This window comes from Salvelinus alpinus, chromosome 1 (assembly GCF_045679555.1).
Source record: "Salvelinus alpinus chromosome 1, SLU_Salpinus.1, whole genome shotgun sequence".
Lineage (NCBI taxonomy): Eukaryota > Metazoa > Chordata > Actinopteri > Salmoniformes > Salmonidae > Salvelinus > Salvelinus alpinus.
Window position 1 is genome coordinate 54,241,873 of NC_092086.1, and position 25,192 is coordinate 54,267,064.

The window sequence follows — 25,192 nt, forward strand, 5'->3', positions numbered from 1 at the left end:
GAGCATGTGTAAACCGGTGCGCCTGGCACCTACTACCATACCCTGTTCAATGGCACTTAAATCTGTTGTCTTGCCCATTCACCCTCTGAATGGCACACATACACAACCCATGTCTCAATTGTCTCAAGGCTTAAAAATCATTCTTTAACCTGTCTCCTCCCCTTCATCTACACTGATTGAAGTGGATTTAACAAGCGACATCCATGAGGGATTATAGATTTCACCTAGATTAACCTGGTCAGTCGATGTCATGGAAAAAGCATAATGTTTGGTAGACTCAGTGTAAGTCTGTGCTGGGGGACGTTGTCCAGAGAAAGGATGCCACCTTGTGGCTAAGAAATCAAGGAGCTTTTTCTCAAATCAAATCTAATTGTATTGGTGCCATACACATGGTTAGCAGATGTTAATGCGAGTGTAGTGAAATGCTTGTGCTTCTAGTTCTGACAGTGCAGTAATATCTAACAAGTAATCTTACAATTCCCCAACAACTACCTAATACACACAACTCTAAAGGGATGGAATAAGACCATGCACATATAAATATATGGATGAGTGAATGCCGAGCGGCATAGGCAAGGTGCAATAAATGGTATAAGGTACAGTATATACGTACATATGAGATGAGTAAAGTAAGATATGTAACATTATTAAAGTGGCATTGTTTAAAGTGACTCGTGATCCATTTATTAAAGTGGCCAGTGATATGAGTCTCTATGTAGGCAGCAGCCTCTCTGAGTTAGTGATTGGTGTTTAGCAGTCTGATGCCCTTGAGATAGAAGCCGTTTTTCAGTCTCTCGGTCCCAGCTTTGATGCACCTGTACTGACCTCTCTTTCTGGATGGTAGCGGGGTGAACAGGGAGTGGCTTGGGTGGTTGTTGTCCTTGATGATATTTTTGGCCTTCCTGTGACATTGGGTGCTGTAGGTGTCCTGGGGGGCAAGTAGTTTGCCCCCGGTGATGTGTTGTGCAGACCGCACCACCCTCTGGAGAGCCTTGCGGTTGAGGGTGGTGCAGTTGCCGTACCAGGCAGTGATACAGCCCGACAGGATGCTCTCGATTGTGCCTCTGTAATAGTTTGTCAGGGTTTTAGGTGACAAGCAACATTTATTCAGCCTCTTGAGGTTGAAGAGACGATGTTGCGCCTTCCTGACCATACTCTTTGTGTGGTTGGACCATTTCAGTTTGTCTGGGATGTGTACACCGAAGAACTTAAAACTTTCCACCTTCTCCACTACTGTCCCTTTGATGTGGATATGGGGGTTCTCCCTCTGCTGTTTCCTGAAGTCCACGATCATCTCCTTTGTTTTGTTGACGTTGAGTGAGAGTTTGTTTTCCTGACACCACACTTCAAATGCCCTCACCTCCTCCCTGTAGACAGTCTTGTCGTTGTTGGTAATCAAGCCAACTATTGTTGTGTCGTCTGCAAACTTGATGATTGATTTGGAAGCGTGCATGGCCACGCAGTCATGGGTGAACAGGGAGTACAGGAGGAGGCTGAGCACGCACCCTTGTGGGGCCCCAGTGTTGAGGGACAGCGAAGTGGAGATGTTGTTTCCTACCTTCACCACCTGGGGGTCGGCCCGTCAGAAAGTCCAGGACCCAATTGCACAGGGCGGGGTTGAGACACAGGGCCTCCAGCTTAATGATGAGCTTTGAGGGTACTATGGTGTAGAATGCTGAGCTGCAGTCAATGAACAGCATTCTTACATAGGTATTCCTCTTGACCAGATGGGATAGGGCAGTGTGCAGTGTGATGGTGATTGCATCGTCTGTGGACCTGTTGGGGCGGTATGCAAACTGAAGTGGGTCTAGGGTGGCATGTAAGATGGAGGTGATATGATCCTTGACTAGTCTCTCAAAGCACTTCATGATGACAGAAGTGAGTGCTACGGGGCAGTAGTCATTTAGTTCAAAGAAGGTGTTTAGTTTGTCTGGAAGCGAGACGTCGGTGTTCATGACGTGGCTGGTTTTCTTTTTGTAGTCCGTGATTTCCTGTAGACCCTACCACGTACGTCTCGTGTCTGAGCCGTTGAATTGCGACTCCAATTTGTCCCTATAACGACGTTTCGATTGTTTGATTGCCTTGCGGAGGGAATAACTACACTGTTTATATTCAGCCATGTTCCCAGTCCTCTTTCCATGGTTAAACGCGGTGGATCGCATTTTCAGTTTTGGGCGAATGCCGCCATCCATCCACGGTTTCTGGTTAGGGTAGGTCTTAATAGTCTCAGTGGGTACAACATCTCCAATGCACTTCCTTATAAACTCACTCACCGAGTCAGCGTATAGATCGATGTTATTCTCTGAGGCTTCCCGGGAACATTTCCCAGTCCGTGTGATCAAAACAATCTTGAAGCGTGGATTCCGATTGGTCAGACCAGCGTTGAATGGTTCTAGTCACGGGTACATCCTGTTTGAGTTTCTGCCTATACGACGGTAGGAGCAAGATGGAGTCATGGTCGGATTTGTCGAAGGGAGGGCCTTGTATGCATCGCGGAAGTTAGAGTTGCAGTGATCGAGTGTATTGCCTTCACGAGTGCTGCAATCAATATGCTGATAGAATTTTGGTAGCCTTGTTCTCAAATTTGCTTTGTTAAATCCCCAGCTACAATAAATGCAGCCTCAGGATATATGGTTTCCAGTTTACATAGAGTCCAGTGAAGTTCCTTGAGGACCGTCGTGGTGTCTGCTTGAGGGGGTATATACACAACTATAACGATAACTGATGAGAATTATCTTGGGAGATAATATGGCTGGCATTTGATTGTAAGGAATTCTCGGTCGGGTGAGCAGAAGGACTTGAGTTCCTGTATGTTGTGATGATTACACCATGAGTGGTTAATCATGAAGAATACACCCCCGCCCTTCTTCTTCCCAGAGAGGTGTTTATCTCTGTCGGAACGACGCATGAAGAAGTCCGTTGGCTGAATCGACTACGACAACGTATTCCGAGAGAGCCATGTTTCCGTGAAACAGAGAACGTTACAATCTCTGATGTCTCTCTGGAAGGCAACCCTTGCTCTAATTTTGTCTACCTTGTTGTCAAGAGACTGGACATTGGCAAGTGGTATACTCGAAAACGGTGGGCGGTGTGCACGCCTACAGAGCCTGACCAGGAGGCCGCTCCGTCTGCCTCTTCTGCGACGACCTTGTTTTGGGTCGGCTTCTGGGATTAGATCCACTGTCCTGGGTGGTGGTCTGAACAAAGGATCCGCTTCGGGAAAGTCGTATTCCTGGTCGTAATGTTGTTAAGTTGACGTCGCTCTTATTTCCAATAGTTCTTCCTGACTGTATGTAATAACACTTAACATTTTCTGGGCTAACAATGTAAGAAATAATACATAAAAAAACTAAATACTTCATCGTTTCCTAAGGACTCGAAGCGTGGCGACCATCTTTGTCGGCACCATCTTGATTCCTGTTCCCATCTCTGTTCCTACTTGATTGCCTTTAGTTGAAATCTAACATAAATCTGCCTCACATGCCTATAACTAGACTAGAACAGAAAGACATATTCTGTCTTCTTACACTTCTTACACTTGGCCCTGTGATAGACTAGTGTCCTGTCCAAGGGGTGTACTTGTACATTAAGCTGCCTCATGCTATAGAAACAGCCAAGGCACATGCAAGGCTACTTACTTACTTACACTAATATGGCAATTAAATATTGCAATTAAATGAACAGTGCCATACCATAGCCTACACACTATTATGCAAAGCTGTAGTGAGTGTCAATATGGAATATACAGAACAATTTCAAACTACAGAACTGCAGGTGGGATTTACCTTATTTTATTTGGCTTTGAACGACCTTAATCAGTAATAAAATATGAATATTTATTTCACGGTATGTTAAGACCAATTGTTAGATATTGTTAACAATTTAAGAGAGGAATAATGTCAAATCACCTGAAATAAAATGCAGACCAAACACACCATAGTAATTTCAGACATGTACCATCTGCCTCTTTCTCCCCCTCTCCCTCCTTTGTCCCTAACTGGAGAAAAAAAGCATGCTTATTCTCCAGGGGTCTGGGTTGCTAAGCAACTCCAGGGGCTAACCTCAACCCTGCCTTGTGGTTAAGACTTCCTTAATAAAATGTATGACACAATGCAATGCTTTCTGGCAACACTGTATGCAACATGTATTACACATGCAAACCACTGCTTTGCAAAATATCAGTATGTGTTTCTAGGTGGCTCAATCTCCTAATATATATACCAGACCTAGGGTGAAATTTGCCAAGTACTTTTATATAATACACTTGAGGTGTGCTCAATTTAGCTTGGAATTTTCACTTTGTGGACTATTCCATTGGTTACATAAGGAAACAAATTATATTCCATTCACTGTAAGTGTATGACTAGTCTAGTTACACGTAATTACACAATTGTAACCAATTACTGCCATCTATGGTTGGTTTAGTATGGAGGAGTGTTAGATCAGTCAGTCTGCCAGAGCAGAAGGCCAGACCTATAGATGTTTAGAGGTCACTAACAGTGGCAAGCACAGTGCTTCCCTTGCAATACCCCACCCACAGGTTTTAGGGCAAGAAGGGTATTGCCACTCCAGATCCTTCTAAGCAGGTTTCCAGTCATTCTTACATAATCATTGGTAAATTGACACTAAGCCAGGCCTAGAGGAATGGAAATTCAAATATATTAGATTAGATGAGACATTGTTTTAATGTGAGAAAATAACAAAAGGTAATTGGTAAAAATTGCGTCTGTCACCTATTACATAGGGCAGAAGGCTACTTAACAAGGTAGGTCTCCCATTGTGTCATTCGTTTGGGTTAGCATTGTAGAAGCCCTGTAATTTGTTCATATCAGCTAAACTAGTTTTAATATCATCATCTAACACCATTTTATCAACAGAGGAGGCTGGTGGGAGGAGCTGTAGGAGGACGGGCTCGTTGTAATGGCTGGAATTGAATAAATGGAAAGGTGTCAAACACATCAAACATATGGAAACCACATGTTTGACTCCGTTCCATGAATTCCATTCGAGCCATTACAATGAGCCCGTCCTCCTATAGGTCCTCCTACCAGCCTCCTCTGAGATCCTTGTAGGCCTACACACAAAGCTCTTTTATTTCAAGCATTCTAGTGCAGAACGCTCAGGAAGAAATTTCAGAACAATCTCTGTCTGTACTCTGGCGCCCTCCTCCCCTTCAGGCCGCCTAGCGACAACTACTCTTCTCTGTCGGGTGTCCACTGAGTGACTGCAGCTGGAGAGACAATAACTGTCTGCCACACAGGTAAGAGAGACGCCTTATCTATTTATAGCAAACCTAGTACATTCTGCAAGACATTTCTCCTAGGTGTCTTCGATTGATTAAGAATTCGAGCAGTTTCCGTTTTTTTCGGGGCAAAACAAAAGCGCCATTCGTGCTTGTCATTTAGCGTTGAGGCACCGAGCGAATCTTTTTTTCCGTTGCCAAGGTCTGGGTGTGAGGAGAAGTTGGGCCTGGGTACTGTCTTACTTTCGCTAGCTGCTTCATCACAACAGGCACGAGCCCCAAACAAGCCACGTGGACATTTGGATCAAAAGTAGCTAACTTGATTTGTCCATAAATATGCACTTTGTAGTTTGTTATATATTTTGACTTTTAACTTAATTATTGAGATATGACAGCTGTCATGATGTGTAAACCGAGGCTAAGCTAGCTAATGAATGTAGCCAAGGGGTGTAATTTAGTTAGCAAGCTACAAATTAGCTATCTAGCTATCAAACTAATTAGCTTAGCGTTAACTATCTATCTAGCCAATCATTATGGACACAGATTTTAGCTACGATTTTAAGATAGTAGTGCCCTTCTATTTTGCCTACTTGAGGCCTGTCTTTACTTTGGGTAGCGTGTCTTGCTTGAGAACTGAAAGAAGAAATCACAGTGTCCCTAACAGGATAGGTTTTTGCTTGATATAGTATTTCTGCTTTGATCCATGTACAGACAGTAGCAAACGTTTTAAAGCTACATCAACACTTGTGTGTCAGTTAGTTTTTCTGTGCATCTGGATCCTATGAAATTGGATTTTCGCAGCGGTGCTTTCCGCGGACAATGGTGCTGATGTTGGCTGGTGACTACACCTTATCATCAGGCCACTTATTGTCAGTGGCTTGCCTGACTGCAGTTACTTGTTGTCCACTATAGACAACCAAAAGTAGACTGTCAAACGAATGTTATTTCACCTGCTTATTACCTAATTAGCTAACTGTTAATTATTCATATTTCAAGAATGCTTTGTAATGGTTTGGTCTGCCGCACCTTTCCAGGGATGCATGCGATGTCAAGTACTGCTATTACAACTTTGTACTCAAGTAGTAGGCCGGGTATTCTTTTTAAGCCATTTTGTTAGGAAATGTAGACCTCTTTATCTTGGCTGAAAGTCCAATCTAATTTGTGAGGAGATGCGTTCCGCGAGCCCTTGCCATGTGGTGCTTTGTCTAAAACAAATCGATTCACCGTAGAATCGATTAGCTGTTGTTCATACTATTTCGATATTAGTCAGCACCCTTGTAATTTTCATTTTGAGGTCTATTCATGCCAAATTGGGCCATAAGATGATGGCGTTTTGTCGGTGCTTTTTCTGTTGCGGACACACCTCTTTCTCGCTCTGCCCTCCGCAATTTGTCATAGCTCTTGTGCTGTGAGTTGCTGTGAGAGATGAGCATGCATGGTTTCGCTACTTGCCCGTAGGTCTGTACATTTGTTAGATGAATCAACACTCCCCATTAACCCTCGACTATTTTTGATCGAGGTCGAAATCACAGACAAAGTCTATTGCAAAGGAATATCGAGGGACAAAGGCTTATCTCCATCTCTCTCCTATCCAATTCCTCCTCCACGCCCATCTTGTTAAATGTATCCCGGAGAAGGCTGTAAGAATTGTACTTCCCTGATCTCTCATAGGTTGGAGATCTGTAGAAATGACTTATTGTCCTGTTTGAGGAGCTTTTCGAGAACTAGACCTAATTTCCATTATCATTGTATTATTATATGCTCATTCGTATTGGGATATAGCCTAACTTAAGAAAATTAGGAAAATGTTTTATTCCTAGCCATAATTTAAAATTTTTGTTGGAACAAAAAATGCTGACAAATGTCCCTCTGCTGTCTGACAAACGTTTAGTTTTTACATTTCCCTGCATAATATGATTGGACCGCCCAATTAGGGAGCTCTGTAAAACATGTCTGAAGCCTAATTGGATGAGCTGGTCTGAAGGCTACATGCTACTGCAGTGTAGTATGATATTCATACGACATACTATGATTCAATTACGCCCCTAAGTTATGGTGGTAATTTGTTGTTCTGTGTTCTCTGCAGGGAATTTACATCTGCACTCATCCGTTTTGACCTCACTGAATGGGATCAGAGGCAGGGACCATAATTCAGTTAAGACTAGTTCTACAACATAGCCCCAGTAACAGTGCTTTTAGGATTCATTTTCAAGCTAAGTCAAAGACTAAACTAAATTGGCAGTCACCTAACTCTTTATAAACAAGATGCACAAAACTAGAGTGCCTCATTGTGATTGGATGGCGAAAAAGAGATCCTAGCCAACACTAATTGCCATTGGTCCAATATTTAGCCAAAGCACTCCTTACTTTCTGCACTTCGGGGTTCACTATGAATCAAAGAGTTGTCTTGGAGACCCACGCTGAGTGCATTAGCGTAGCCTAGCGTGAGCTGCTGCTGGAACCCAGCTGTAGGGAATAGGGCGCCATTTGGGATCGCTGTCTGTCTGCCCGCCCTGCCGCAAGCAGCTGTACACATGCCTCTGTGCGGTCAACAGCAGTCCATGCCAGCAGATGTCTCTCACACTCAACAGCTGGCCAGATGAACAGGACATGACTTGTTAACTTAACATGGTCGTTCTGCACCCGTGAAATAAATCTCGAACACGCCAGTCCATTATTCTTAAAGGACATTGGATGACCAATGTTACCAAGTATGTCATGGTTGACAACTCGCACTAGCTTAATCTCTGTTGGTTGCATTTGAGTGCATGATGAATCGGTCTGCGTCCTTGCTCTCTCTGTCTTGCACTCTGTTATAAGATGTACAGATGTATAGGGATTAGTATCCCACGCTGCTATTTTTCCTCAGGGACATTTGCAGTACAGGATACAGGTACATGCCAGACATTCGTTGAGGGCCACTCTCACTGATTCCCTGCGCCAATGGCCTCTGACATCTTAGCATGTAAATACAGAATTACTTTAAAGTGCTAGCTATAAACAAACTGGAAAAGCAGGTCCACCCTTGTTTATGCAGTCATTGGATTCACCTAACGTTTGAGAAAGAATAGGCTGTGTACATTTTAGCCTGCATTTAATGTGGAATGCAAAAACCTAGCAGTGATATTGACTGAAATACTTGAGGATACCTTTAGCCTAATTAATGAACTCCTCTATCCAGAATTCCCTTATACCTCATGCAGGTAGGAGATCTCCAGAACAGATGCTAGGTCTGATCCTGGCTATCTGTCAGATCTCAAGGACACGCATACTCTACTGTTGCACAGGTGGTTGCTGGCACCTTCATTTGGGAGGACAGGCTCGTTGTAATGACTGCTGCGGAATAAGTGGAATGGTGTCAACCACATTCCATTCGCTCCATTCCAGCCATTATTATGAGCCGTCCTCCCCTCAGCAGCCTCCACTGTACTGCCGTGTGCTGTGGTGTACGGGTGGTGCAGGTAGCAAGGTCACTGAGCCACAGCACTGCGTAGATGGACAGAGCCCAGATGAACTTCCTATATTTTGGTGACAGGGGTGATGACTACCTTGAAATAGACGGTTCACTTTGAGTCTATGAATATCAATTGACTCGCTGGAGCCATCCGTTTATTTACAGTTGAAGTCGAAAGTTTACATACACTTAGGTTGGGGTCACTAAGTGTAATTACTGTATCACAATTCCAGTGGGAATTGAGTTGACTGTGCCTCTTAAACAGCTTGGAAAATTCCTGAATATGATGTCATGGCTGGCTCTCTACTAATCTGGGATTATCTTGGGCTTGTTGTTATACTGATTCTTTGAGTGGTGGTTAGACTCTGCCTGTAGGGATGTTAGGCTGCCTAGCCTATTTCCTCTTAGTTGTTTTTGTGTGAAAAATACTGAACGAGGCCCAATGTTACTCGACGGTATTCATTCTCCACCACCACTCGTCATGTTTGTGTATTGAGGAGATTAAAACATCTTAACAGTAGGACCTAACACACCCATGGGTCTTGATTCAGCACTGGGCCAACCCTGGGCAGGAACACGGTCAATGTTTTTCATGTATTTTTTAACCTTGAGACTGGCTGGTTCTCAAGCTCAAGAGGAGTGGTAGCCTAATGCTGCACGCATGAGCGGTCTGTAGGCCCATTTGCACTGTCGCTCGGAGAGCGTCTTTGACATCTGTTTCCAGCAGATACTGAGGTTTCCAGAGGAAGTCAGCAGCACCAGTGCTCTCTCTCTCTCTCTCTCTCTCTCGTTCTCTCTCACTATCTCTTTTACTTCCCCCCCTTCCGCACACTCTCTCTCGCTCGCTCTTTCTCGCTCATCTCTCGTCATGCTGCACAGAGCACTGCGCTGTAGAGAGCTGCCTATAGATAGCCTGCTCTGCCCTGGCCGGGCCTCTGAGGCAACCGGTGCTTTCCCTGCTTCCACTGACACGCCTGTAGTACGAGACCAATGTTCATGGTCCACGTGGATGCCGTTAGAGACAGAGAGGGGGAGAAAAGGGAGAGAGAGAGCGTGGTGAAGTCCATCCATTCCTAATAGCAGGGACCGACTGTGGAAACTAGGTCATATCCACTGACCCAGGCAGCCAACTGTGAGTGGAGCGGGCGGGCAGGACTCATGGAGTGGGTGACCCTCTGCCAGTAAAGACGAACACCTACAGATCACACACACACACGCGCGCACACATCCCCATAACCCATAACCCACAAGCCAAAACCTCAACTATAAACATAAACAACTCTATGATCTTACTCTTACGAGCTATTTTGAGCTGATTCATGGTTACTCTCAGCCTTAAGTCGGATGTATTGGCAACATCATGCAGCCCTGCTCTGTTTGCAGCACGGTAACAGTGTTTCTTACCAGCCCAAGACCCAGAGACATGTTGACTGCGTAACGGAGAGGCTGCCTGTTCTATAAGTGATCTATCTGTAGCAGACTCTATACCTGTCGCAGACTGGCCAACTAATTACGATTTAGCCTGGGCTTAAACGTGCAGACATGTCACTGTGTGTTTATTGGCCAACATGCTGAGTAGAAGATTCAGACCCAGCGGGCAAAACTGGCTGCAATGGTATCATTACGGTGACTTTATAATGCCGCAGTTACAACCAGCTTTGCCTGCTGGGGAGTGGTTAGAGACTCTTGCATTGTGAGGGTGTCCTAGACCTGACAGCAGAGTGTGTCCAGGGCATCTTGGCTGCTATATTTTGGCGACGGGGGTGATGACTACCTTGAAATAGACGGTTCACTTTGAGTCTATGAATATCAATTGACTCGCTGGAGCCATCCGTTTATTTACAGTTGAAGTCGGAAGTTTACATACACTTAGGTTGGGGTCACTAAGTGTAATTCACTGTATCACAATTGCAGTGGGAATTGAGTTGACTGTGCCTTTTAAACAGCTTGGAAAATTCCTGAAAATGATGTCATGGCTTTAGAAGCTTCTGATAGGCTAATTGATATCATTTGAGTCAATTGGAGGTGTACCTTTGGATGTATTTCAAGGCCTACCTTCAAACTCAGTGCCTCTTTGCTTGACATCATGGTAAAATCAAAAGAAATCAGCCAAGACCTCAGAAAAAAATAGTCAGCAAAGGACCTTGTGAAGATGCTGGAGGAAACATGTATAAAAGTATCTATATCCACAGTAAAACGAGTCCTATTTTGACATAACCTGAAAGGCTGCTCAGCAAGGAAGAAGCCACTGCTCCAAAACCGCCATTAAAAAAAGCCAGACTACAGTTTGCAACTGCACATTGGGACAAAGATCATACTTTTTGGAGAAATGTCCTCTGGTCTGATGAAACAAAAATATAACTGTTTGGCCATAATGACCATCGTTATGTTTGGAGGAAAAAGGGGGAGGCTTGCAAGTCGAAGAACACCATCCCAACCGTGAAGCACGGAGGTGGCAGCATCATGTTGTGGGCGTGCTTTGGTGCAGGAGGGACTGGTGCACTTCACTGACCTGAACACTGGGAAGAAGAGCACTGCTTTACCCTCAATGTGGCATCAGAGGACGGTGCGTCTTTTTAATCTTGCAATGAAATTGCCGAGCCAAGCCAGAATAAACTACGGCATTTGTACTTTCAACACTTGAGTGCCTTGGAAGATATCTTTGGAAGCTTTCCCACTTCCGTTGTTCACACTACCAGGATCTACTTCGTTTAGCTTGTTCCTGGCATCCGAGAGTGTTTGTAGTGAAGTCAACGTTGAGGCCCGCATGCCCTGACTGAACCGCTGGAGATCTGAAGTGAAGGGGGGCGTGTGAAGGTGTGTCCTAGAGGACATCGGTGATGACTGACAATGTCTTCTCTCTGACCCCCGGACCCGAGGGAGTGTATAGAGCCAGGCGTAGTAACAGGGATGAATGTTGAGAAACCATGTCAGTCAGTCAGCTGATGGGGGACGTGATCAGCATGACTGGAATGTCCTCTCCTCACAGCACTGCTCATAAATAAATACTCTCTTTGGCTTCTGTCACCACTGTGAAGAACACAAGAGCTCACAGATTAAGATACTGTGCCTTGTTGAAGATGCAAGACCTAGCCTACTTTTGGGTTTGCATGTCATCGTCCCCTCCTGAATCATTGAAAAATAATACTGTGACTAAATTAGTATTGTGATGGATGGTGGGCACTCTGTGTAGGGTCAGTAGCTCTGAGTTCATGGGGTATTTTTAGGCCTAAAAATACAGCATGAACTCAGAGCTACTTGACCCTACGCAGCAGGTCTGTTGCCTAGCCCTAAATTAAAGGGGTAGTCCACCAAAAATGTCACATTGGTTTCCTTACCCTGTAAGCAGTCTATGGACAAGGTATAACAGCAAATCCATGCTTTGGTTTATTTTCCCGAGCACTGTTTCCAAATGCTAACGTTTTAGCATATGTGGCACAAATCCCATTCAAGTCATGGTACCGATATTAGCATTTTTCGCGCATCGACAGTATGTTCCATAGACTGCGTACAGGGTTGTAGTGGGGTAATATTTGATATATGCATATTATATATACCTCACATGCGACTCATAATAAGAACAAGCAAATAGCCTATTCAAATGTTTATCTGACTCCCATAAAATATAGTTAGACCATGTGCAGTCGAGTATTATGTGTTTAGCTGACTAAGATCAAGGGCTGGTCATGAGGAGCGAATATCAAAGCAAGTATTTTTGAATAACTTTGTAAAATGAATGGCTTCACATCCAAGGCATAAGGCTTAAGGTACAAGGCAATACTGACATTATTAACAAAGCATCATTCTAGGCATATACACTGAGTGTACAAAACATCCCCGTGGAAGGCTTTCAACACCTTGTAGAGTCCATGCCCCGAAGAATTTAGGCTGTTCTGAGTGCAAAATCCATGTCTCAATTGTCTCAAGGCTTAAAAATCCTTCTTTAACCTGTCTCTTCCCCTTCATCGACACTGATTTTGAAGTGGATTTTAACAAGTGACACCAATAAGGGATCAAAGCTTTTACCGTTACAGGCCGGCACGGATTGAGATTATGTCACTATGATGTCATTTCAACCAGTTTTGCCCAGTATTTCCCCGTTGGGTCTGGGTTCACGATCCTCATTATCCCCAAACAATACCGGCTTCTCATGGAGTCAGGATAACGCCTGCCAGAGTTGCACAAATGGCATCAACATTTTCAAATAGGCATCCGAAAATAGAGCCACGGTTGGGGGATTTTGGTCGGATCACCAGAAACCTTGTTCGAACTTGACCTTCTTTCTTGTAATTACAGAGAAGATTAGGCTATGGTTTCCTCTTTGGGGAGAAATCAATGCAAAGCTTTTGTGAACTAAATTGTGTAATACTGTGGGGTAACTTCAGAACAATCCTGTTTTACATGTAACCGGTCCGTTTTCCCTTAGCCTGGCAGCTTCACCCTCTCGACTATCCCAAGAGGGCAGTTTTCCAGTGCTGAGTCACATCACAGCTACAGTACAGATAGCCCTGGCCGGAGCCACAACAGTGACAATGTTAAGAGCGGACACTCAGAAGGAGGACCCCGGGGGAGGGCAAGGTGGATGCATCGCTGTAGCCTTTCTGGGATCTTGTTTCTGGTCTTTTCTGGGACGGTGAAAGCAGGAAACCCTCAGTTCACCACACCAGAAAGAAACATCCCACTGTTCCATATTGTATTAGCTTGTTTTCCTGTTTCTTTCCGAAATTCCATCTCTGTCCCACACGATGCTCCACCCATTCCTCTGACTCTCCAGTCTTTCTCATAGGGATTAGACTGAACCAGCTGTTTTTGTCAAACGTTCCTTGTCATTCGGTGCGTCCCAAATGGCACCATATTCCCTGTAGGCACTACTTTGGGCCCTGGTCCAAAGTAGTGCACTCTATCGGGAAATGGGTCCCATTTGAGACATTATGTGGATCTGCATGGATGGGTAACGAACACTCCGGGCGGCAGACTACAACCGTTTTCCCTCTCTCCCGTTTCCTCTTTAAAATTCTGTCTGACCGTGTCCTGTGGTCCGGCTGCAGACATCGGATGACACCTCGCCCTACAGTTACACAACAGTCAGGTGGACTTCTCTTAGTCGACACGTTCTGCTTCACTCTGTTGTCACGCAGAGGAGAAAGTGAATGTTGAGGGAGTGGAAAGGACTCTACTTTCAACGCAGTCCGGCCTGGAGTCGCTTATTTCAAGAGCTGTCTGTGGCAACAGTTCGTGCAGTATTCGCTAATCGGGTTCAACAATAGTCTTACAAGAGTTTAGTGGGTTGGGGTTACGTAAAGGGAGAAAACTGTTTGTTTTGAAAGGGCTTAGCTTAATGAAACCCCAATCGGATCATTAAAATCATCTCATATGGACCCCCCCCCAGAAACAGCAGAATATTCTCATATACGGCATGTGTTATGCTCAAATCACCCACGTACTTGCCTCTAGCCTAATTCCACATGGTATGCTGACACCGATTCAAGTGGAAAACTGAAGACTGCGTCAAGCCTAATCTGAGAGGAAAACATCTAGGCTATTGAGATTTTTTAATATATATATATATTGGAAACGACACCAGAGGAGAAATGTCTCTATTTAATCTTTAAGATGCCATCTGACATTGGGGATGTAGGCCAGAATGAGGCTGAGTGTTCCTCCATTTCTTCAGTCTCCTTTGGATTCTGCTGTATCATGCCGCTGCACTGGGCTGGGCGTGTGTCCCCCTGTATGAGCATGCGCCAGCTTTCTTTCCGCAAGGACCAGAGGCTTTGCAGGCGCGCCTGCCTTATCCTTCCCTCCCTTTCGCCCCCCCTCTCTTTTGCTCTCATCTCCTCTCTCTTTCCATCTCTCCTTTAACCTCTCCTCTCTCTTTTCCTTTCCTTCTCCCAACAACAGTCTCCTTCCCCGTGTCCCTTCCCTCTCCAGCAGTCTTTCTCTCTCTCCTCCGTCAGTGTCAATCTCTGTGTCGTCTTTTCTCTCACTCCCATTCCCCTCGCCATCTTTTTTTTCTCCCCCCCCGCCCTTTACCGCCCCTCCACCTCCCTCAGACGCTGTCCCCTCCCTATGTGTTGTCTGTCTGCTTTCCTTCTCTCCCAGTTCTCTTCTCTCCATCGTTGAGCTATGCTAAATCCCACGCTGCGTACTTTGTCCTCTCTGTGTTCTATCTGCTGCTCTAATACTTTCTCCCTCTAGCTTTCCCATTCCTTTCTTACAGCAAGGCAGTGGGGTAAGGGCTGGGTCGTCTCTGATGTGTTCGTGTTTAGAGTGGCCCGCCTCCCTCTTTCTCTCTCTCTCTCCCTTCTCTTCCTCTCCCTCTCCCTCAGACTTCCCCCCTCTCTCTCATTCTCTCTGCTTGCTGCAGCGACTGCTGATGAATATTAAAGAGGAGAGAAAGAGAGAGAGGCTTCCTCTGGACGCCTCGCCTCTCTGCCTTGCTCTCTCTGAGTGCAGCGCTGCTCTAGCTCCACCCACCCACCACCTCCCTGTGTGTGTGTGTGTGTGTGTGTGTGTGTGTGTGTGTGTGTGTGTGTGTGTGTGTGTGTGTGTGTTTTGTTAGAGAGAAGTCCTATTCAGTGAGTAGCTCTCCAGGCTGACAGAGATCCAAATCAACTCAGCCCCTTCTGCCATTTTATTCCTCCCACTCCCGCCTTTTAAAACTGCAATATGTAACTTTTTGGGCAACCTGACCAAATTCACTAAGAAATGTGAGTTAAAGATCAGCAATTCTCATTGAAAGCAAGTCTAAGAAGCATAGATCTTTTCGATATGCACTATTTCTATGTTCTTAAGTTTCGTTTTTGCGTTTTTTACTTTTGATTTTGTACACCAGCTGAAAATACAATATTTTAGATTGTACAATATATCTGAATTTTTTTGGTCACATAAACTGAGATAAAAAGCAGTGATACTATCAAGAGCAGTGTGAGGGTTTCTTATTTTTTCTCGTTTTATTCAACTGTTACCGTGCACCTGCAAAAAAGATAGCTCAGATGTGCGAGTGCCTTTTGAATTTTGTCACATAAAATGAAATTGGGCAATTTTAGCAACCAGGACATGGCGGCGTGATTTCTGCATATTGCACCTTTTAAGTGTTACACAAAGACGATCCACAGAGGAGATGACAGGGAGGGAGAAGACATGGGATGGGGTACTGGGGAGTTTTTAGGTGATAGTCGGTAACATGCTCTGAGATTTGACCACTTTGAAGCTATGTCAAATAGAGACATTGAGTTAGAGACAAGACAATAGAGACAAGAGTTAACACGTTATTGTCTTGTCTCTAACTCAATGCTCGGGTGGGAAAAAATGATCAGGACTAACAAATCAACAGTACATAAACAGGGTGTAGGCTAGGCTAATCGTGGAGAAAATGTACATGTTTATGTGCTTTGCCTTTGATGACATGTTCCTTGACTATTGGTGTGAACTTTTAAAACGAAAATGGGGATGAATCGTTTTTTTCCTCCCACAAATTTAAATCACAGTGCAGCTAATGATGCGTGTGTTCGTTCTGTTGCGCGTAGAAAATCCTAGCCAACTCATTGATGATTGGCCCTGCTTTATTTAACTAGTTAAGAACAAATTCTCATTTAAAATGACGGCCTAGGAACATTGGGTTAACTGCCTTGTTCAGAGGCAGAACGACAGATTTTTACCTCGTCGGCTCGGGGATTCGATCTAGCAACCTTTCGGTTACTGGCCCAACGCTCTGACCACTAGGCTACCTGCCGCCCCGTTAGAGGGTGAGTGTGGGACAAAGATTAGGTGTAAACGCCTGTGAGACGTTCAACAGAGGATTAACATGAGCATCCATCTGCCCCTCTGGCATTTCAGATCAAAAATCATCACCAATTTGGTCTCCTCTCCTCCCTCCCCTCTGCTTTTTGGATAATTGCCTCCTTTCTTAGTACCTCTCCAACAAGCCGATAAATGGGGCCCTGGGCCCTCCTCTTTTTAGTAACTGAGTGAGCCTATTCGCATTTAGCATTTCTTTCCCTGTACCTCTTTGTTCAAGCCCTGTGTCTGATTTTAGCTGAGATTATAGATCTTTAAACCAACTCGGACACCTCTTGATTGATTTGAGGATCCCTGTTGCCTTAAGGTAGACCAATTGCAGTGGATTGACAGTGCATAAGGAGGTCTGTGGTTCTGGTACACGTCGGGCTGTGATGCTCTTTGTAGCTCTTCTTTGTCTCTCTCTCCCACGCGCTCTCTCTCTTTCTCTCTCTCTCTCCCCCTCCCTCCCTCCAGCAATCAGCCCACAAAGAGAATCAGAAAACAGCTGCCAGACCAGTCGCAGGCCATTACAAATGACAGGGTGGGCTTGGCCAGAACATGGTTTCAGCCCTTCTCCCTCGCCCAGTACGCCCATCCCCCGACCTCTGTCACTGGGAGAAATGAAATGATGTCTGAAGATCACTGCAGTCCGGTCATTGTTTGTTAAATGCTGTGTGTTCCGAGGACTAGACCCTCCTGATTTGATGTTTTTCCTACTAGGCATTGAGACTAACTTTGCCAATACTTATATCGTATACTATTTATCCAGGACATAGGCTAGCTAACAGTTGCCAAGTGCTTCGATCTCACAATGGCCAGATCTCAACCTGTTACTATTGGCCTATGTCTATTTAGAGTGAGGTCCTATGAAAAAAAAGAGAGGCTACTTGTAATGGAGATCTTCTTTGTCAGAACACTGGTGTTTCACTGCTGTAAATGAGTCTATAGAGACGGCCAAATATAGACAACTGTGCCCTTGACTGGTTGGCACGCCTTAGAGAGAAGTGTTAGGCATCAGTCCAAAGCAGGTGCTGATTTGTGTTGTCAGCAAACTGAAAAACAGTCCTCCGTGCGGTATCGCTGAATGACGCAGTCCTACAGTCTTGTAAGTTGGTTCAGGAAATATACGCACGCAAGATGACCCCCAAAAGCATAACAGAAAGCAATCGCCCGCTTAATAAGAAACACAGCAACTCGTCCACATAACACCAGCCAAACCGCTGGACTCAAGGAAACAGAAACAGGATATGCCTGGCAGGTTGTCACGCACTGAGCTGCTGCCGTGTGTATTTTGAGAGGAACTCTCTCTTCCCCTTTGAGAAGACAGGAGGAAATCCCCCCCCCCCCCGCATTAATATGACCCTATGATTGGTGCATCTGATCTTGTGGTCTCTATGAGCTGCAGTGCACAGCATGTTTCTGCAGGAGGAGGAGGAGCGTGTGTGTGTGTGTGTGTGTGTGTTGTGTAGTCTTTGAGCTGCTGTTTCTGCAAGAGCAGGAGAGGAACTCTCATGGTTGGCCAGTGTTTAAGTTGGCCACTTCCTCATCTTGCTTCATAACAAGTAGGAGCATGCTCACATTACAGTACACCGTCCCTGACATGATGACATCCGTTACAGGGAAGTAGCTCATACTCGTAGCTCAATATCACGATGAATCACGATTATCCAAGCTTAGTTGAGGAAGAGGAGGATTGCCTTGAGTCTGTAGAGTAACTCAAAAGGTTCGAATAGCCTAGGTGTTGTCTCTCCACACTCACTATTGAGGTGGCAGCTTTGCTCGGGGCCTCGGATCGGGGAAGAACAGGCTAGGTCAAGCTACATTGAGACATTAGGCCGACATTGCATTGACATGTCCTTTGGTACCACATTAGAAATGATGGATCTTTAGGGCCTACCTAGCAAAAGCCTCAAGAAACAAAGCAACCTAGCCTGTCATTTCAAATCACGATCACTGAGAAAGGGAGTCAGAGTCTAGACAAATGTTTCTGGAATTTCATCTTCCCCTAGCCCGTCAGTCTGTTGTTGCACCACTGTCTGTCTCTGCGTTAGCAAAGTCCTTTGATTACATAAAGCTTATATAAGACAAAGAAAAAGTCCTGATTGTCCCTATCGGTCCCTATGAGGGGGCGACATGGAAATCGCAGCGTTGCAGCCCGTTGGTGTGACAATGGCCATAGGAGTTGGCAAGACAGCAGCACAAACAGATCTGGGATCAGGCTCGGGCTGCCTGGGATGAGTGGACAAATCCGTTGCTGTTCTTGTACGAAGGGTCTGGGTTGGTGACTAAGACCTTAGGGTCTGGGTCGAAAACACTCCACAATAAAACCGGGGGAGATTTCAACAGTGTGCTGGTATCTGTCTTTCTTTAGCTCAGCAGCCATATCCCTGTCTGTGGGGAACAAGCATGTGTGCTGGGTGTCGATTTGGAATCGTTGTCAATGACTTCTCTGTCACCTTCACCCTTTTCCTTTGTAGCCCATTACCGAGATCCCACCAACTGTGGTTGGTTCTCGCACGCCTCTGCTCCTCCGACCCACTTTAAGTAAGCCAACAACAAAGCAATGCTTAGAATCCTCTCAGTTCAGCCCGGGTTCCATGCGGTCTGAAAAGTGTGATACGGCACCATCTCATTTCTTTCAAGGCATTATCAAAATTCAGTCATTATCTGTTTCCACCTGCCACAGTAGTCTCATGTGGATAGCATCAAAACGAAGTAGAGCATTAACTCCATGGTTCTTCTTCTGTCTGTCTCCTCTCCTCCCAGCCTGAACTCGTTTCACCATGGATCAGCATCAGGACTTCAACTCGAGCCTGGACGGCCACGCCGCCGTGCAATTCAACTCCGGGGAGACCATGGCCTCGGCTGCCCTGGCCAACATGACGCTGAAAGAACCCCAGGACCAGCAGGAGGTCAAGAAGCCTAACGGGATGCCAGCCGCACACATGGGATCTGGGGACATGGAAGGTCAGTGATGGACTAGGTCACCAGGACTGTAGATCCTGACAGCAGAGGGTGGTTATGGGAAAGAGGGCATCAGATACACGTTCTTGGGGAAACAGTGTCACGGTTTCTTAGAATCTGGTCAAGCTGTTTCTTGTAGGCCTTAATAGTTAAAAAGCAGACCGTGGCGATCTGTTGCGTCCAGACAGATGGAAGCAAAGGATGTTATTGTTCTCTGCATTACCCTTCCTTAGATTGCATGGTTAAATAACCCTACAGACATCAGTCTCCTCAGACAGACACTCTATAGTGTGTTAAACAGACCCAACTCTCTCTTCCAGAGAACAGGATCGATGTTGAAACTAATAATCCTGACAGGCCACACTAGCAGGGAGACGGAAGCATCCGCTAATAATATAAACACGCTTTGGTTTTGAGTGTCATCTACAGAGGATCTTCAAGGGACACTACGGGATTCTGGCAATGGTTCTACTTCCCCAGAGTCAGGTGAACTCGTGGATACCATTTGTGTGTCTCTGCGTGCAGTATGAAGGAAGTTAGAGGTAGCCAATGCTAGCTATTGTTAGCGCAATGACTGGAAGCCTACAGGTACAGTAGAGTACACCTGAATCTCCCAATGTCCCTATAACGTACAGAGCTTTGCCCAGTTCTATCGGATGACATGCCCCAGATGTCCCAGCATTTTAGGTTGTGATTACTGTACTGTAGGCGACAGTATGCCAGTGACCATATGAGGCCTAAATATGACATGATATAGCCAGAGTATATCTCGAAAAGGATGGAAGAGATATTCCATCAAGGATGTGGCTTTAAGTTCTCAAATCTGGTATTTCTATCCTTAGCATTTGTCTTCGCGTAGAATACTTCCTCTTTAGGGAGCAGAAGAGCAATACTTCCACTCTTATTGTACAGCTTAAGCTACACTACTGAAGAAGAAAATGAACAACTTCTAAAGCAAGGCATCTTGTGTTTTGAGTTGGAAATGTAGGCCACACTGGGACTGGGGGGCTGTTCTTTTTTCAAAAATATATTCCACTATACCTCTTAACTGCCTCGCTGCGTCCTCAATATGTTCACCAACCACCTACCTCAAAATATAGGCTAGCCCGCTCTTTTGTTCCCGCTAACCTGAGGTGATGCCTGTTTTTATTTATTTTTTATTTAAAAAAAAATCTCTCTCACAAACGAATAATCTTGCCTCTGTCTCTCGTAGAAGAATTGCTGGAGCTGTCACCGGAACTGAAATCAGAGCCTCAAGCACCAGTGTCAGAGGTCTCTGTGTCGAAGAGCGCCCTCTCGGGTATGCCGTTCCTCACCTCCGACCCCTTTGTATCTAATAGGGGCTGTGTGAGCTGCAGGGTTGGGCTCATTTTCATTTTGATTAGTGTTCATTCAGGAAATGTTTCAGGAATTGATTCAGGAATCTTGAAATACTTCATAAACGAATCATAAATTGATCGTGAATAGATTATTATGAAATGGAATTGAGTCCACCTCTGGTTGTGATTGTGCCTCTTGTTGTGGCTTCAAAAGCAATTTGCTCATTGGTTCTTTTGGCCTCAGCCTCTTCGCGAATCATCATCCAGCTTCTTGTCACAACTACCTCAACATGCATTTGTTTTCGCTTCTTGCTTCACAGCTGCCTGCTTCACTTTTCACAGATACCCCTGAGTGCCGTTGTATCCCCCAAAATCATGTGCTGCTAACCTCTTTTCCTCTGTTTTCCTTTCTTCTCTTCCTCCAGTTTTCAGTTTACGTAATCACCGTCTACATCGACCAATGCTTTAAAAAAAATATTTGCCTCTGTCTCTGTCTCTGTCTCTCTCTCTCTCTCTCTCTCTCTCGCTCTCTCATTTCTACAGACAAAGGTCAGTTCTTCTGAGGGCGTCTGCCTTTCCTTCCTAATGCATTTTTAATGAAATCTCTTGTCAGGATTTAAGGATGATTCTGTTGCTCCCCTGCTGCTGGACTCTCAACAATCCATAATATTTCCTGCTTCTGTTCATAAATTGCATTTTTATATTATTAATCATTACGCCATGCTTCTGAGTTCTGTTCTGAGTTATGTGTGGGTGAGCTCTCTTGTTGTTGAGGCTTTTCAGAACACTTTTTATTCAGGTCACACAGCCAACCCCCCCAGATCGTAGCATCAGGCCTAGAGTTGTGGCTCTTGTATTCATGATTGTCAGCATCCTTACTGTTGGCGTGAAGTTTTAGGCTGTCGTCACGACAAAGACAGTGGACGTAAGCTTCCTGTATTTAGACAATTGCCCCGCCGGCGGTCAGTAAGTTAAGAACCGTTGTGGTTTTGGATCTGATAAGGGCGTTGTTTAAGTGGCACTCTGCAGTAACATGCTCTCTCACAGTCACGGCCAACAGGCCAACCTCAGAATAAGTGAAAGGGGGGGGGGGGGGGGGTTCTTGGCTAATGGGTCAATATGGTCACCACTTAACTGGTGCTGTGGCCTTGGTCAGCACGGTGGAGCCATGGTAGCAGAAGGCTGAACCCCACGTCCCTATAGAGCCATAGCTAGTCACCCCCAGAGCATTTTAAACATGGCTCGTAGGATTGATGTCACGGACTTCCTTCATCCTCACACTCGGTTCATTTACCGTAGGACGTGATGGTCATGAGGTTCACAATGCTTCGTATAATTGCGTCCTTGGTGTTATAACCCCTTTAGCTACTTACTCACTCAGTGACTCCAGGTCTCTCAACTGTCAGTGGGCCTTTATTCAACAATGATTTATGGTACTGCCAGAAGGACAAAAGGCACTATGGTGGTTGTGTTCTCGACGACAGCCCACAGCTATAGATACCACAGTGTCTGCTCCGCTGTGCTCTACAGACGACCGTGGGCTCTAACCCCTGTCCACGAAAACATGAAAGATTGAGCAATTTCCATGAATAGAACTACATGCGTAATGTAATTAGTTCACTTCCTCCAAAACCTTCCTTGAACCACTGGCATGAGCAATATACCGCAGGACAAGAGAACAGGGGCTAGATATCTAGATTTAGGCCTACATTGTAGGGACTCGTGTTCCTTTCACTGAGTCTTATTGTGTGTCTGCTACCAGCAATAGTCTGTAAGTTACACTTGTCAATACAGGATAGCCAACTGTAATACAAGGACCATGGTGCATGTGTCTGGTGCTTTAGACCTTAACTGGGGTTCAGTGACTCTGACTGCCCTATTAGCTGTAGGCAAAATCATTTATAGCCACTGTGATGATGCTGAGCTTGCAGACTGAGAACTGTTAATGGTTGACATGGAGGAATCATCAAGCTTTCCTGAAATCGAAATTTGCCGATGGGCATTTCTTATTAACGCCTATGCTAACCCCCCCACCCCCACCCCAGAAAATGTTAGGTACAATGCCTTCAGAAAGTATTCATACCCCTTGACTTATTCCACATTTTATGTTACAGCCTGAATTCACCCATCTACACACAATAGCTCATAATGACAGTGAATATTTTTGTTGTTGACATTTTTGCAAATTGATTGACAATAAAATCCCAAAATATCTTATTTACATAAGTGTTCACACCCCTGAGTCAATACTTTGTAGAAGCACCTTTGGCAGCGATTACAGCTGTGTCTTTCTGGGTAAGTCTCTAAGAGCTTTCCACACCTGGATTGTGCAATATTTGTTTGTTTTTTTCTTTTCAAAATTCTTCAAGCTCTATCAAATTGGTTGTTGATCATTGCTAGACAACCATTTTCAGGTCTTGCCATAGATTTTCATGAAGATTTAAGTCCAAACTGTAACTCGGCCACTCGGGCACATTCACTGTCTTCTTGGTAAGCAACTCCAGTGTAGATTTGGCCTTGTGTTTTTGGTTATTGTCCTGTTGAAAGGTGAATTCATCTCCCAATGTTGGTTGGAAAGTAGACTGAACCAGGTCCTTTAGGATTTTGCCTGTGCTTAGCTCCATTACATTTTCTTTTTTTATCCTGAAAAACTCCCCAGTCCTTAATGATTACAAACATAACCATAACATGATGCAGCCACCACTATGCTTGAAAATATTGAAAGTGGTACTCGGTAATATGTTTAGGGCAAATCCAATACAACACAATACTTTGTGTTCAGGAAACTTTTTGTTGTTGTTGTTGCAGTATTAAGCCTACTTTAGTGCCTTGTTGCAAACAGGATGCATGTTTTGGAATAGTTTTATTCTGTACCAGGCTTCCTTCTTTTCACTCTGTCAATTAGATTAGTATTGTGGAGTAACTACAATGTTATTGATCCATCCTCAGTTTTTTAAACTCTGTAACCGTTTTAAAGTCACCATTCTTCCTCTTCGGCAACCTGATTTAGGAAGAGCGGTTGTATCTTTGCGGTGGCTGGGTGTACTGATACATCATCCAAAGTATCATTGACCTTGCCTTACGTGTTGGGGTACAGAGAGATAAGGTAGTCATTCAAAAATCATGTTATACACTATTATTGCACGAAGAGTGAGTCCACGCGACTTCTGCGACTTCTTCAGCACATTTTTACTCCTGAACTTATTTAGCCTTGCCATTACAAAGTGGTTAAAGACTTATTGACTCAAGACCGTTCAGCTTTATTTTGATTGAATTTGTAAGCATTTCGAAAAAACGGAATTCCACTTTGAGATTATGGGGGTGTTGTGTGTAGGCTAGTGACAAAACAATCTCAAAGGAATCCGTTTTAAATTCAGGCTGTTAACACAACAAAATGTGGAATAAGTCAAGGGGTGTGAATACTTTCTGAAGACGCTGTAGATCAACAGATAGACGGTGTAGGGCAGCCGTGACTGTCCCTGAAACTACACTTGCGCATGTCCGAGAGTAACTTAGTGGTTTTAGCGAGCTTTAGACTAGAGGATTTATTTCAGCAGGCGGCTTGGTTGTGTGTGTGTGTGTGTGTGTGTGTGGAGAGATCAGCCTGTAGAAAGTCTAATGAAGACCCCCTTTTTTCCCTTTTGTCTTCTTCCCCATCCTCTTCCTCTCCCATCGAACCCTGGACCACGCAGCTACCAGAGGGATGACCGCTACAGGTCAAGGTATGGCAGCAATACCCATCTGACATCTCTCTTCCTCAGACGACATGTAGCCATGAGGAAGTAGAGTTTTTGAGCCCGACTACCATCCATGCATATCCGTATCAAATCATCATCTTTTATTTTCAAATATTCATCCCAATATCTCTTATACCAATTGAAACCAAGATCGGGTTTAGCATTGAGAGTAATGGACAATCTCCAGTATTGATTTGAACCACAAATCATCTCAATCACCATTATAGTAGTACCACAGCGTGTGCTTTATAGAACAGAGGACACCATCTTATTGGTATGTTTCACTATATAGATTCCCAATTTTATATTGATCCTTGAAATGTATTAATCTTAAGTGGGTCATGGAGTTTGATTTCAAGAGCAAGGTTGATCATTATAGGATTTCCCAATGGTTCTTACGCTGAGTGATACCACACCATAGCTATAGTTTTAACCATGCTTTGTTTACATTTGAATTTGTTTAACGCGACAAACATTGGAGTTAAACAAGCCTATTTTGGGGTTCTGATGGGATATGACGCTTGAACTAAGATCGAGGCAAGAGTTATATTCAAGAATCAATGGGTAGATATAATTTCTAAGTCCAGAAGAAGATGTAGCAACTGCAGTTTCCCCCTTTTTAAAGGAAGAAACCGTGATGTATTGTATGTGAGGCTAGCAGCCAGAAACCCCCCCCCCTCCACCGCAAGGCCCA

The 25,192-nt window shown here is 44.7% G+C and overlaps 1 protein-coding gene across 9 annotated transcripts in view; it reads left to right on the forward strand.

Annotated features, from left to right (window-relative positions):
• The first annotated feature begins 5,081 nt into the window (after positions 1-5,081).
• The window catches only part of LOC139580732 (microtubule-associated protein tau-like), a 39,517-nt gene continuing 19,406 nt past the window's right edge, over positions 5,082-25,192 (forward strand). For 2 of the 9 annotated variants that reach the window (XM_071409694.1, XM_071409757.1), the window contains exons 1-4: positions 5,093-5,260; positions 19,245-19,445; positions 20,656-20,742; positions 24,454-24,483. In XM_071409694.1, coding sequence (XP_071265795.1) covers positions 19,262-19,445; positions 20,656-20,742; positions 24,454-24,483 — 301 coding nt within the window. In that variant the 5' untranslated portion in view covers positions 5,093-5,260; positions 19,245-19,261. Of the gene's footprint in view, positions 5,261-5,317; positions 5,553-7,374; positions 7,397-16,952; positions 17,064-19,244; positions 19,446-20,655; positions 20,743-24,453; positions 24,484-25,192 lie in introns of those variants that run through there. The other 7 variants (XM_071409748.1, XM_071409765.1, XM_071409711.1 and 4 more) reach the window with 6 other exon arrangements.